Source organism: Glycine soja, chromosome 16, assembly GCF_004193775.1.
Source record: "Glycine soja cultivar W05 chromosome 16, ASM419377v2, whole genome shotgun sequence".
NCBI classification, from domain to species: domain Eukaryota; kingdom Viridiplantae; phylum Streptophyta; class Magnoliopsida; order Fabales; family Fabaceae; genus Glycine; species Glycine soja.
In genome coordinates, this window is record NC_041017.1 from 31,229,414 (window position 1) to 31,245,575 (window position 16,162).

The following is a 16,162-nucleotide window of genomic DNA, read 5'->3' on the forward strand; positions in this document are numbered from 1 at the left end:
CAATGCATTAATTGATTGAGTATTACATTTTTCTTATACGAATTGACTGAATATTCATTTCTTCAAGACAATTTGACTGCACATTATTTTTTTTCATACGTTTTGATCTCACATTACTTGTTTCAAGACCAAGTGACAACGCAATGCTTTCTACGAGACGATTTGACTAAACATTGAATTTTTCGAATAGCACAAACCAAACATAATTAATTAAGACTCAATCTAAATCATTTATATTGTTAGTGCAATCTCAGCTGTTGGTATGAGTCACGTAAAAATAATAGATCACCTAATATTTATACCAGTAAGGGGAGTTAGATGCAACCCAATACCTTTGGCTGATATTCACTTTATCTCATCATTTTCAAATCATTTTTTTCACGAAGTCTCATTCATCATGGACTTATCCATGAGAGTTTCTCAACATTGATAACTCAGACATCTCATCCTTTGTTCGCCCTTCTAACCCAAATTTGTCATCCTCCAGTTCAACAACACTTATTCCTAGTCTCGTAGGAGTCGTAGAAGTTGTCATGATGAATCAGCAACCTAGGGAGCCACTCCCAACTCAATAATTCATAATTTGTGCCCACCAAGTAACTCAACGTGAATTTAACAACAATCCATGGTCATATGCTTTAGATTTTGTTCAATCACAAGGTTAGCTACCGTAAAACATTTATTGTATTTCATACACCTAAACATTCAATTGATTGTTGAATTCGTATTATTGTAGGATTAGTAAATGTTGATGACACACCTCACGGGACATCGTTATGGTCCATTATTTATACTTTTGATAGTGTATCTTTAACGATCGTCATTGTCAAAACTTGTACCTCCAACGGTTTTGGCGACATGAGAGTTGCGTTTAAGGTAGTCAAGTTTAATTCAGTATCTAACAATTACATTGCTATTTTTCAGATATTCATTCATGAAAATTTTAATTTCAGGATCTTATAAAGACTATTGTTGCCACTTTAAAATGGACAATCATAGAAGATAAAGATTTTAGTCAATATATGATGAATATTCACATTGGTTTTGTCTTAGTTTTACGAGAGGTAAGTTTCTTATTCTTGTTGTTAAATACGTACTTGTTGCGTCATATAAAGTTTATTTTTTTATTGAACTAAATGGTATACTTTACATGCGACTGTGTTTTGTCCATTTCCTTCTCATTCTAAATGTTATTTGAATATTACACTGAATAATATTGTCAAGGTAATGTTTTTGCATTTTAGGTTATCAATAATTTTGGTATTTACAAATTTGCATTGCATGTCCATTGTTGTTAATAGTTGACAAATGTGTTTCCGAAGGAAAATTGACCTCTCGTAAAAAAATATATATTTTGTGCTTGCAACATGTCATATAAGTGTGCTTAGTAATGATTTTATTATTCCTGTTTGTTTTTTATGGTACTTATTATGTATGTTTTAGGAATTTTGTGTAATCTTCTTTTATGTGCAATCTTGTTTTATTTTATAGATTATCATCTAAGTTCAATCAGTATGTCTTTTTAATAATAGTAGAAATCCCCATTTACATTAAGTTTTTCTATTTAATATGATATGTTAACTAATAATTAGTTAATTATATTATAAAAGGATATTAATAAGGATTTGAGAAAATAAATATTGAGGGGCATGACACATCATTAAAATTATTTGATTTCATTTAAGTATTAATTATTTATTTTTTAAATACTATAATAGATTAATTCATATTTAAATACTCACAATTTTATATCAATCATCAATGTAAATTATTAAAATTGAACGTGTCTTATTTATTTAATTTTTGTTTAGGTAAAATAATTAGATCACTTAAATAAATGTATTTTTTATAAATATTTAACTAAATTATATTTATATTGAGTATTTAAATATATGTATTTTTATTAAATATTATTATAGATAAATTATATTTTGTTATAAATTAATAAACTAAAAATTCAAAACAAAAAAATGTAACAAAAAAATAGAAAATAATTTTTAAAAAATAAAAAAGAAAAAAACTAAAAACAAATCACATTTTAAACTGTGTTTAAAAAAACATCTCATGAAATCCACTTTATAAGGTTGTTTACAAAAAGATAACATTATGAAATCAATTACAGGTGACAAATCGGTTTGGAGGGGATCAATGTCTTACCATGGATAATATTTTGTATTATTTGCGTGAATAATTTTTGAATTATATTATTTAAGTAATCATTTTTTTTTATTTGTGTGAAAAAATCTCCAAATTTCATCTATTCGTTTCCTATCTTCACCAAGTTTGAGTTTTATATGTTACCCTTTATTAACCTTGGAAGGGCATTTGCAATGCTTCTATTATTTTATTTTATTTATCAATTTTATTCTCGTACGTAGGATAAAAACTTCTTCTGGATTCACATATGTAGAACCATCTGGAGACAAAATTATTATATGGTCTTCATGGGAATTTATATTCAAATTTTTTAAGTAAAATTTTGAATTTGAGTTTTATGAAAAGAATAAAAAATATCGATAGTAAGGAAAAATTTTCGGTGGTCAGTTATACAACGTTGTCTCATAAAAATTAATCCTCCACAAAGCTAACAAATACTTCCTACCTAAATCTTGATAAAAAGAAATGTGAAGAAAACATTAAAATAGGAATTATGGTTGTTAGCTTTTATGTTCTGATTGGTAAGACGATCATGTCCAAATGATGAAAATTAACAAAAACAAATTATGTTAACGAAAATATTAATTTGTTAACACGACTTACTTTTTTTTTTATCTCATTTATAAAATCAACTTAATTTTCTAAACTACTTTTCACACTAATTAATAGAAGGCATGAATTTTTAATTCATTTGAAATGTTTCAAACAAGAATACTTTCTCTCCCTTATTTTAAATGTCATATAGTTAAAATTACAAGAATAAAAGGAGCCAGTAGATCGAAACAAAATCTAAACTAAATAATATATAATATATATATATATATATATATATATATATATATATATTATAGAAATGATGTTATTAAATAAATCAAAATTAGTGAACATTTCTATATTTAAGTATGAATTCTTAACAAATTAATCCTTAAAATTTTTAATTTAATATCAAATTGATACTTAAAAAATAAAATTTATTATTATTCTCGTTTCTAAATACAAAACTTTTTAATTAATTCATATCCTTTAAAAAAATAGTTAATAATATTAAATTCATTAGCAAATGTATTATTTTTTTTAAAATTACCCATGAAGAAATTTATTATCTTCCTCTTTTTACTTAACTACTTTTTACCTACCTAATTAACGTGTGCTAACTTTTCTTTTCATTTCTTATAAAAGAGATAATATATTTAGTTTTTAAATTCACAAAATTCAAACGTATCGCACTATTGCAGATTAAGTTAGTTTTTTTCATAGTTTAATAATCAATTTATATGTCATCATCTCACATTTTTAAAAACCAAAATAAATATTTACCCACCAACAAATCAAAGTTTCTTTTTATGATGATTTAGTGCCATTGTCATTTAGTGCAAAGAGAATTAGATCTCTATGTAATAATGTCCATCCCAATGGATGAAATCATGGATTACTTCATCTCAATCAAAACCTAACTATCCAACCAAAGCTCCCACATGGATTTATTTGTCTTCATATCCACTGTCCCATGTCTTTTATAAATATATATATATATATATATATATATATGCAAGTGGGACTCATAAATTACAATCAACCAAACACAACACTTCACTCTCAAGCTTCAAGCATGACTCCTTTTTACTTCCTCCTATTTGCCTTCATCCTTTTCCTCTCCATAAACTTCTTGATCCAAACAAGAAGGTTCAAAAACCTTCCTCCGGGACCATTTTCTTTCCCTATAATCGGAAACCTCCACCAACTCAAGCAACCCCTCCACCGCACGTTCCATGCCTTATCACAAAAATATGGCCCTATTTTCTCCCTCTGGTTCGGCTCCCGTTTTGTCGTCGTCGTTTCGTCGCCGCTCGCGGTGCAAGAATGCTTCACCAAGAACGACATCGTCTTGGCCAACCGCCCTCACTTCCTCACCGGCAAGTATATAGGGTACAACAACACCACCGTCGCCGTTTCCCCCTACGGCGACCACTGGCGCAACCTCCGCCGCATCATGGCGCTCGAGGTTCTCTCCACCCACCGGATAAACTCCTTCTTGGAAAATCGGAGGGACGAGATCATGAGGCTCGTGCAAAAGCTTGCTCGGGACTCGCGCAATGGCTTCACCAAAGTAGAACTTAAATCCAGGTAACAGTAGTTTATAAGGAAAAAAAAAACTATTTATAATAATGTTATTTATTAAAAAAATCACACATGATAATTTAGTATGTTATTGAAAAATATATAAATTGTGATTTATAATTAAATAATAATATAAAACTAATTTATCGTATGTTGATACGTAATATTAAACTCATATTTTATATAATATCATTTTTATTAATTTCTTTTACCATAAATAAACATTACTAAGTATACTTTGGAACACAAATTAAAAATTAAGAGAAGGTTTAGTAATATACTTTCTAACTCATTCTTTTTAACACACTCTTTCATTAGTTAAAATTTATTAAAAATTAAAAAATAAGAAAAAAGTCATTAAATAAGATATAAGATTCAAAAAATCTGTAATTTCTTTTAAATTTTTTAATAAATTTTAACTAATAATAAAAATTATGTTCAAAAGACTGTACTACTCGAGAGTGTATTATTAATATTTTTTAACAATTAAAAGTAAATCCTTTTCATTGAAAAACATGATAATACACTCCTGCTAATTTTAAATGTAAGTATCAAATAAAATGGTTTTATATGTTGATTTGTTAACCCTTGTTCCTAATGCACGGGTTATTAATAAAACCTTTTATTATACTGGATTTCATTATTCTTTATTTTTTTTGCTCTTTTTCTTAATTGTAATAAGAAAAAGAATTATTGAATTTTATATTTTCATTTAATCAAAAATTATTATTTACAATAAATTTATTAATTTTTATAAAATTATTTTAAAAAATAATATTAATAATAATTTATAATTAAATGATAGTAAAAAACTGTTTTATTTCATTATTGTTAAATTCAAATTCTATAATTTATTGTATTAGTAATTCTATAAAACCTCTGAATCCAGGTTTTCGGAGATGACATTTAACACTATAATGAGGATGGTGTCAGGGAAGAGGTACTATGGTGAAGACTGTGATGTGAGTGATGTACAGGAAGCAAGGCAATTTAGAGAGATCATTAAAGAGTTGGTGACGTTAGGAGGGGCTAATAACCCTGGGGACTTCTTGGCTTTGCTTAGGTGGTTTGATTTTGATGGTTTGGAGAAGAGACTAAAGAGGATTAGTAAGAGAACCGATGCGTTTTTACAAGGACTCATTGATCAGCATCGTAATGGAAAGCATCGTGCCAATACTATGATAGATCATCTTCTTGCTCAACAGCAATCACAACCTGAATATTACACCGATCAAATCATCAAAGGACTTGCACTGGTAATTAATTAATTATTACTTTGTATGCATAATCTTCGTTTTTACAATATTTAGTGCGTAGTACGTGTGTTTGGAAATTGGAATTATATTTTTAAATAATACTTATTTTTAAAAAAAAATGCTGAAATTATTGATAAATATGAAATATTATTTTTTAGAAATGAACTAAAGTAAATACGCACTGTATTAATAAATATATTGTCGGGATTATTTATATTTGCACTCAATCGTACGTCTTTTAGCTTCCATATACTGAGCTATATAGCTGCAGCCACATATTCAAGATTAGGATAAGTTTATGAATGAAGTGCATAAAACAAAATAGTACAGGAAAAGAAGATAAGAATGGCAGCATAGTGTAGATGCATGGAACATTAAAAATGGCAGTTGTGCCTGTGGCCCCAAGAGACCCAAGTGTTGACTTGTGAGCCTGCACTGGTCCTGAGACCAATGGGAGTGTTGGAAACGAAAACTTGGAAAGTAAACAAGTAATAGAAAATTAATGAATAGTGCTTGATTGTCGTGTGGAATATATAGGCTCCTCTTTTTTTTTTCTTCTTCTTCTTTAGGTTGTCATTAAAGACCTTATTTGTTATATTGATATTTATTTTTGGACTTCTTTACAGGTAATGCTACTTGCAGGAACAGATACATCAGCAGTAACTTTAGAATGGGCAATGTCTAATTTATTAAACCATCCAGAAATATTAAAGAAGGCAAAAAATGAATTAGACACTCATATAGGACAAGATCGTCTAGTAGATGAGCCTGACATTCCAAAACTCCCTTACCTTCAAAGCATTGTTTATGAGACACTTCGTTTGCATCCTGCTGCTCCAATGTTGGTACCCCATTTGTCTTCAGAAGATTGCACCATAGGAGAATATAATATCCCACAAAACACAATTTTGTTGGTGAATGCTTGGGCCATTCATAGAGATCCCAAGTTGTGGAGTGACCCAACACACTTTAAGCCTGAGAGGTTTGAGAATGAAAGTGAAGCAAACAAGTTACTTCCATTTGGGTTAGGGAGGAGGGCTTGCCCTGGAGCTAACTTGGCTCAACGCACACTGAGCTTAACTCTGGCCTTATTAATCCAATGTTTTGAGTGGAAAAGGACTACTAAAAAAGAAATTGATATGACTGAAGGAAAGGGACTTACTGTGTCAAAAAAATATCCCTTAGAAGCTATGTGCCAAGTGTGCCAATCACTGACAGTTAAGGATATTTATAACTTCTAGTGCTGTTAAAAGCATAAACATCTTATAATGTTTTTGAAGAACTTATATATGTAAAATAAAATTTATAGTAGTGCTTTATTTATTCAATGTTTTGAGTGGAAACGAACTAGTAAGGAAGAAATTGATATGACTGAAGGAAAAGGGATCACTGTGCCAAGGAAATTTCCTTTAGAAGCTATGTGCCAAGTGTGTCAATCACCAACAATTTAAGGATATTTTGTAGCTAGTGTTGTTAAAGCACACACATGTTGTAGTGTTCGAAGAAGATATAAAAAGGTATAAATAAAACAAAATTAATAATACTTGTGTTAAAATAAAACATAGGATCAAGCTTATTCTTCAAAAGTACTTACACTTTTAATTTTTTTTCCTGCATTTTTTGCTTTTAAGTTATCTATAAATTTTCTTATTAGTTATACTGAAAAGAGAAGAAAGGAAGAGAATTGTGTGAAAATATAGTGTGCATGTGTGTTCGGTTGAGAAGAGTTTTGTGGAATTTTGAGTTTTAATATGGGCCGGGTCTCATACCTCTTATTTTTTACCTACCAAATCACTTTTATTAATTCAAATATTTCCAATATATTTCACTCCATTTTATTCTTTTTTTCCCCTCACAACCAAACTCACCATAAATGTGACTTAACATTGGCTTTGTGTCTGCTTCGTGGCAGATGCTAAAACAATCAAAGTTAATCAAGTAGCATTAAATTTTTGTGACCGACACTAATCTAAATAAAAGGATGACACTATTTGTGTTGACCAATAAAGGGTGACAATCAATAGCTACAACTTGAATGACGCTAAAGTTGATGCTAATTAGAAGAGAGGACAAACGAAGTTGTTTGTCTGCGTAGGACCTTTGTGACAACACCTCTAATAGCTTCTTTTCATGCATTTTCTCTTTTTTTTTTCTCTTGCTCTTATTGCTCTATGTGTGTGGCTTACGCTTTGGTATTTACCTCCACTATTGCTCCACCATTGCCATCTCAAAAGGCCTAGGTGATTTTTAGCCGCACATTCTATGAAGCACGGATACCCCAGTCGATACCCATAACCATCCATCAACGCCACCTCTCAAAATCATTATCGGCGGTGCACAACCTAGCCCACCTCCAAAAATCACCACTCATTAAAACAAATCATTGTTGTCAGAATTATCCTAGAAGAAGCAACCAAAGAAAGAAAGTGAAGGAGACGTGAGAGATTGGGGTAGAGGAAGAATATATAATAAATTAATTAAAATTTATTAGTAAAATTATTAATATATAATAAATTTATTATATAAAAATATTAATGATGTTCACGTTTTTAAATTTAGGTTAAATATTATTTTATCGTCCTATTTTCTTAATTTTTTTATTTTAGACTTTCTATTTTTAATTGATATATTTTCTCCCTTTTAAAAACTGTGATTGTAATTGTTTTATTTTTTTAATTGATATATTTCATTTCTTATTTTTAAAAATTCATAATTTTAATTTTCGTTACCAATTCCTAATGTTCACTATGTTTTTTTTAATTCTTTTTTATATAAATTAATTTTAGTAGCAATTAAGTAATTAAAACAGCATCTACTATGTGGGTAATAAATAAATATGTCTCTGTAAACAATAAAGAATATACTACCAACTCTGAAATTGGTCATAATAACTAAAATCATGAAATTTTTTTAAAAGTGAGAGACAAAATATCTTAATTAAACAATGTGAGACTGAATTTGTGAATTAAAAAAATAGGAAAACAAAAATTATATTTTAACTATAAATTTAAATTATACTATAAATTTATGTCAGATCTTATTGAATAATGTTTATTTAATTTTAAATTACATGTATTGCCAAATAGGTAAAATTAATGATTGATCATTGTCTCTCACCCAAGTGATTACAAACCTATTTTATAGTTTGCAAAATAAATCTCAATCAATAAGTGTTTAATACGAATGTGTAGTTTGTTTCATTTTTTTTAAATGACTCTTTAAAACTAAATTAACATCAATTACTAAATTGTATAACATATAAAACAAATATCAAAATGAAATTGATTAAAAAACTTTGAAAGTTATTAATTGTTATACAAACAACTAATTGTGTCTACTTAAGATACATTTAATTAAATAATTTGTAAAAGTGCCATCACATGAACCCGATAAGATTGATGCAGTGGAATAAGAGGTTCCATTGTATTCACACATGAGGATACAATGGAGAACTCATATTTGATTTCCTTTTTGTAAGAAAAATTTCCTTGAGCTAGCAAATGCCATGCACCCCAAGCGGGATTAAAAAAAATACTATATATAACTTTAATATTATGGACATTAACTATTGATTGTTCATATATATTAGTCCATTTAATAAATAATTAATTAATTTAATAATAAACTAATTTACAGAAATTACACTTATAAATTAATTTAAAAGTTATACTTAACAATTTATAAGCAAATATTAAATAAAATTCTTTTTTTTATTGGTAAGAATCAAATATAGTGTCAAAAGATTTATAATTATTCACACATCCTAGTCAACAAATTGAGCTAGACCCTTCTGACTCTTCATTTATAAATATAAAATTAAGTTAAGAATTTAAATTAATTGAATTAATTGTTAATATACAATTAATTGAATTAATTGTTAATATACAATTAATTACACATTTCTAATAAATATTTGAATTAAAATCACATTAACTAATTTAAATGGCCATTTTATATTTAGGTTAAAAGTAATGATTCATTTGAAATTTAAAATCACATTAACTAATTTTAATTATCTAATTTGAAATAATCTACTATATATAAAAAAAGGTTTGATTCTATAAAAATTTATAAATTATAAAATTAATATGACACGAGACACTAAATTAGTTTTATGTAAACTAAATTCTTGCTCTCATGTGATGATAACCTGTATTAAAAATAAAACGACATTAGGACCATTTTAAAAAAAAAATCCCTCATTACTACTAAAAAATAAAGCTGCTCTGGGATCAACATCGAAGCAAATAATTTGAACTACACATTTGCTGGAAACTCCACTCTATTAAAAAAACCATCCAATTTTCTGAAAAAATAAATTGTTAAAATTTATCAGGATCACTCACATTTAAATAGAAGAAAAACCAAGAACATTTTGATATTTTGTAGTAAAATAAATTTCGATTTGAAATTGCTTCCTGAAATTGCTTCATAAAAAATATTAATAGTGAATATTTTTCAAAGTAATTAATTGAATAATTAATAAATGCTAATTAATTTACAAATTGATACATAAACCAAAATTACAAAAATGACTCTAGTTTCGGTAGGATAAACTTTCCTGTTTGAAATCTTAACAAAATTACTTTTATTCGTATAAATAGTTGTCCATATATAAATATATACATATATATTTATATATATGCTGAATAAAAAATTCCAAATAAAAATACTATATATATATATATATATATATATATATATATATATAACTTTAATATTACGGACCTTAATTTATTGATTGTTCATATATGTTAGTCCATTTAAGAAATAATTAATTTAATAATAAATCAATTTATAGAAATTGTACTTATAAATTAATTTCAAAGTTATACTTAACAATTTATTAGAAAATATTAAACGAAATTCTTCTTTTTTTATTCTTCATTTTTTTTATATGTAGAAATAAAAAATAATGTCATAAAGTTTATAATAACTTATGCATCCTACTCAATCAATTGAGCTAGGTCTCCTTAACTCTTCATTTATAAATATAAATTTAAGTTAAATATTTAAATTAATTGAATTCATTGTTAATATAAAACTAATTACACATTTCTAATAAATATTTAAATTAAAATCATATTAACTAATTTAAATGGGCATTTGATATTTAGGTTAAAGTAATGGTCCATTTTAAATTTTAAATTTTAATTTAATTATCTAATTTAAAATAATCTACTATGTATATATAAAAAAAAATTAATTCTATAAAAAATGATAAATTATAAAATTAATACTCGAGCAGGGTACGGGATACTAAGCTTATTTCATGTAAACTAAATTCCTGCTCTTGTGTGATGATAACCTTTATTAAAAATCCAAACAAAAAATTTTAAGATTCAAAACTTAAATGTCCTAAAAAAACTTTAACTATTTAAAATATGTTAAATGAGAAAATTCGATTAAAAAAATATAATCATTATAATAAATATAATTATGATTAGAAACCAAACCTAATATGCATGAAGCACCACATATCAGGGTGTTCAAAATTTAACAAAATGTTTTGTAAACGGTTAAACCAAAAAGTTAAAAATCACTTAAATCGAAACCCGCCAAAACAAAAAAATTATATATAAAAAAAAGCTGCATACTCTTTACAGTTTGATTTGATTTTTGAATCTTGTTATCAAAAATCAAAATAAATCGATAACCAAATCACATATTGTAATTATATTATTTTTTGTTATAGTAATTAATAATAAGTATTAAATAAATTATTAATTTTACTTTGTTTTATAATTAGAATATATATTTTACTTTCATATATTAAAAAATAATATATTAGTATATGATTAAATATCAAGTGATACATAAATGACTGTTATGTTAAAAAAAAGTTGACTTTTGTATTAATGTTAAATAGAAATGTAAATAATAATTTTTAACTTAACAAAATTTAATAAAAAATCATTTTAAAAATAATATACTATGTAAGTTTACTGGATAAAATTTAAATTATGATAATATATTAAAAAATAATAAAATGTCAAACTAAAATTAAATTACGAAAGATTAATTTGATTTAATTAATATTGACATATCTTTATTTTATGTTTAATTTAAATATTTTTTTCTTCTAAAAATTAAAGACTCCTATCGCATATCAATATATGTTACCCAAATCAATCTCTTTATATGACACGTGTATTCTAAAACTTGAAATTTGAAAACTTATAAGAGAGAACTTTATCCAATACTTAGAGGGAGATATTTCTGTCAAACATGATTGTCATAGTTACGTAAGCTCAAACGCAACCCATGTCGTTTCCTTTTGCATGCATTAGTCTTTATATGCCTGTCGCATGCTTCCGTTCAGATATGACAAGAAAATCTGGATTTGTGAGTATCCGTTTTGATTTTGATGGGTAATATTTAAATTCATCCGGTATAAGTTTGGGTTTGAATTTATTTCGATAATTAAAAGTCGGGTATTAATATGAGATTATTAAATTCATCCCAACCCCAAACCCGTCAGTCAATTAAAATTTTTAGAATTTTTATATAATTTAATTAAAAGGCATAAAATTTTTATTACTAATTAATTTTATTTTAGAATTTTTATATAATTTAATATTATTTTCTTAACTATTTTTATAGATACACACGTTATAATAAATTTATTGATATATAAATAGTTAAAAATAAATGTTTAACAATTAATTTATTTTTTCTAAAATCAAATTTTTAATATTTTTTTTACAAAAAAAATAATATTTTTTAAGTTGAATAGTGTATGGGACGAGTCAGGAATACCCGATAACCGATGGATACGGAGATGAGACAATAAACTTAAACCCATCCGTATGCGATATATGTTGGGGAGTCAAGATAGGGAGATACCCGCCCCATCCCCCGTTGCCATGTTTACTTCCATTACCACTCTTTTATATTTCTCCCTCCTTGTTATCGTTCTTATCTGTCTCTATAGTTCTTGTTCCAAACAAGAAGATTAAGGAACCTCCCTCCAGGATCACTTTCTTTCCCCATAATCGGAAACCTAGCCTCCACCAACTCAAACAGCCTTTCCACCGCACCTTGCATGCCATGTCCCAAAAATATGACCAAATCTTCTCTCTATGGTTCGGTTCTCATCTCAACACACCGTCGTTTAAACTCCTTCTACGAGATCATGAGGCTCGTGCAAAAACTAGCTCAGGACTCGCGCAACAGCTTCGCCAAAGTAGAACTTAGATCCAGTTGAGCTATGTTATTCGTACAAAAAATCATATATAACATTTTTTATTTTATCAATTTCTTATATTTTTTATTTAATTACTCTTTTATTTCCCTGGGACAACTTTTCATTTTTAATTCCTAGATTTTCAAACATTCCGTTTTTCTTTTTTTGCGGTTGCAATTTTTTCAACTCTCTGGCTTCTTATTGTCTAAAGTTATTCAAATTAAAAATAAAATAAAAAAACACTTGGACTTTGTTTGATTTAAATATAACATTAAATCAAAATCAAATCCAACCATCTTTTACAGTTTGGTTTAATTTGATTTGATGATTTTTTTAAATTAATCTATTATCATAATTTAAATTTATCCATTAAACTTACATAATTATTATATATGTTATATTATTTTAAAAATAAAATTTATTTTTATTAAATTTTTTTTAATATATTTTTCAATTTTGTAGCAATTTAAAGAATTTGAATATAACTAACATTAGGCGATTTTAGGCGGTGAAAACCAAAAATATTAAAAAAAAATTGTAATTATAAGACTAAAAAACTAGAAAAACTAAAATAAGAAATAATGGCAACCACAAGAACTAAATACATAATTAAACCTATATTTTTCTTTCTCTCTTTTTGTCTCTTAGTTAACATGCATCTCTCAATACAGGTTTTCGGAAATGACGTTCAACACCATAATGAGGATGGTGTCGGGGAAGAGGTACCATGGTGAGGATTGTGATGTGGAGTTAGCAAGGCAATTTAGAGAGATCATTAACGAGTTGGTGACTTTAGGAGGGGCCAATAACACCCTGGGGATTTCTTGGCTTTGCTTAGGTTGTTTGATTTTTATGGTTTGGAGAAGAGACTAAAGAGGCTAAGCAAGAGAACTGATGCGTTCTTACATGGACTCATTGAAGAACATTGTAATGGAAAGAATACCGATCAAATCATCAAAGGACTTGCTCTCTGGTAATTAATTACTTAGTACTCTATATATATGTGCATGATTTTTCTTATGTGCTGTATTGATATTTCATTTTGTTGGATTTTACAGACTATGTTACTTGCGGAAACTGATACATCAGCTGTAACTTTAGAATGGGAATGTCTAATTTATTAAATCATCCAGAAATATTAAAAAAAGCAAAAAATGAATTAGACACTCATATATATAAGACAAAATTGCCTAGTAGACGAGCTTGATATTTCAAAACTCCCTTACCTTCAAAGCATTATTTATGAGACACTTTGGCTGCATCCTGTGGCTTCATTGTTGGTACCACATTTTGTCTTCAGAAGATTGCACCATAGGAGAATATAATATCCCATAAACACAATTTTGTTGGTGAATGCTTGGGCTATTCATGGAGATCGATCCCAAATTGTGGAGTGACCCAACACACTTTAATCCTGAGAGGTTTGAGAATGAAAGTGAAGTAAACAAGTTACTTCCATTTGGGTTAGGGAGGATGACTTACCCTGAAGCTAACTTGGCTCAACGCACAGTAAGCTTAACTCTGGTCTTATTAATTCAATGTTTTAAGTGGAAAGGGACTACTAAAAAAGAAATTGATAGGACCGAAGGAAAAGGACTTACTGTGTCAAAAAAAATATTCCTTAGAAGCTATGTGCCAAGTGTGCCAATCACCGACAGTTAAGGATATTTATAACTTGTAGTGCTGTTAAAAGCATAAACATGATATAATGTTCTTGAAGAACTTATATATGTAAAATAAAATTTATAGTAGTAATATTTGTGTTCAAGTAATTAAAGGTAGGTCGTGTAGAATTAGGCGTAATCTTCATCTGCTTAAACTTTGCCCCCTAAAATCCTTTTTTCTTAACGATCTTTAATTAATACATATGTTGCTCTATTTTTTCCCAAAATTTTTAATTCATTTTATACTATAGCCATGATGAATTGAAGTAGCCAATGATATGCATCAAATATTTTTAGACTACATGGGAATGTGTAATGAAAAATCCTAAGTTGATTAGAACACAGGTATATAAGTTTGAGCTTAACTATTACTCATGAAAAAAAAATCTAATTTGATTCAAACAATAATGAAAAATTAATACAACAAGCATTTTATCGGTGTTGTCAAGTGAATGAGAAATGCTAGTCAAATATGATTCGGTTAACTGTGAGCACCAATACGATTCTAAAATTAAGATCAAACGAAAGGCGTCAAAAGGAAAAATCTACCTTTTGACCGTGGGTTATCAAACTACAATAACATTGTAATTTTCAAAATTAAATTATAAGAATAATTAAATTTATTTTATGTTGTTGAAAATAAAATAAATTAGTTGAGGATTTTTATGTTGTTGTGAGAGATGGGTTTAAGTGTGTTGTGGTTTTGGTTTGGGTCAAACTTAGGTGAGAAGAATCTATTTCCTTTTCTTTTCCTTCTTATAAGCATCCTTTGTGTCAAGAAAGTTATTCTCATTCTTTTCTCTCAATAACCTAAGAGCTCTCTCTTCCTCTCTTCTTTCAAGAACTCTCTTTTCTCTAATTTTCTCCTCCACCCACAAGGAGCATATTCCTCACTAACTCTCAAGGATGAAGCTTATTTTCCCTTCATGACAAGTGATTTCCCTCTCCTTCCTTGAGCTTGTAGCCATTGTTGAAGAATAAGTCTTCTTTCTCTCCTCTTTCTCTTTTCTACAAGTAAACCCATAATGAGTATTTATTCAATAATAATTATATACAAAAATAGTCTTGTAAATTGCTTCAAAAGTTACTTATAAAATATTAGATTCAGGGTAGGTAGAATATGTTTTACTAATTTCAAAGATACAATCATTTAAAAATTAAGTTGCTTAAGGTAATGAATGATTCAGAAATGCATAAAAAGGGTGGGTTCGAGAATCGCTTCCCACTCGATTCCAAAGAGTGTGAGTGTCACAAGTGAGCCAATTTAACAGTCACATGATCAGGTTATCTAAACAGGTGCAAGAACTCCACAAATCAATCTTTGCGAACAAGCTCATTGATCTCCAAAACAAACCCAATAGTTGGGTTGTTTGCCACTAGGCAATGCCTAACCAATTAAACCAATAGCATGAGAATCAATGTCCACACTTTACCTTCTTGCAACCAAGATCCCACGACAACTTGAGACCGTGAACAACATCCATAGCTCTGCTAAAGTAACTGATGTAGTGCCTAAGTTAACAGTGAAACCACCTGGGAAACATCATGATGAATTGTGAACTAGATCACCACAAGCACTCCTACTACACTCTTTTCTATGGTTGTCAAATACTGAATCTTTGGTGTTGGGAAAAACCCACCCATTAGGTGGACATCTCCATGTATTCAAACTCGATCAAGGTATTACTATAATTTGGATCATCTCTTATGTACCTTCCAAGCTCGATCTTGTTTCTTGTATTCAAACTCTTCTATCTCTATCAATTGGTTACACTATAGTC

General features: G+C 27.9%; 1 protein-coding gene and 1 pseudogene across 1 annotated transcript; both read left to right on the forward strand.

Annotated features, from left to right (window-relative positions):
* Positions 1 to 3,766: 3,766 nt before the first annotated feature.
* LOC114390631 (cytochrome P450 81E8-like) lies at positions 3,767 to 7,069 on the forward strand. The gene is made up of 3 exons (XM_028351435.1): positions 3,767 to 4,281; positions 5,165 to 5,531; positions 6,158 to 7,069. The coding sequence occupies exons 1-3, from the start codon at positions 3,767 to 3,769 to the stop codon at positions 6,770 to 6,772; spliced, it is 1,497 nt and encodes a 498-aa protein (XP_028207236.1). The 3' UTR covers positions 6,773 to 7,069.
* Positions 7,070 to 12,400: 5,331 nt separating this feature from the next.
* On the forward strand, positions 12,401 to 14,489 carry LOC114390447 (annotated as a pseudogene).
* The last annotated feature ends 1,673 nt before the right edge of the window (positions 14,490 to 16,162 follow it).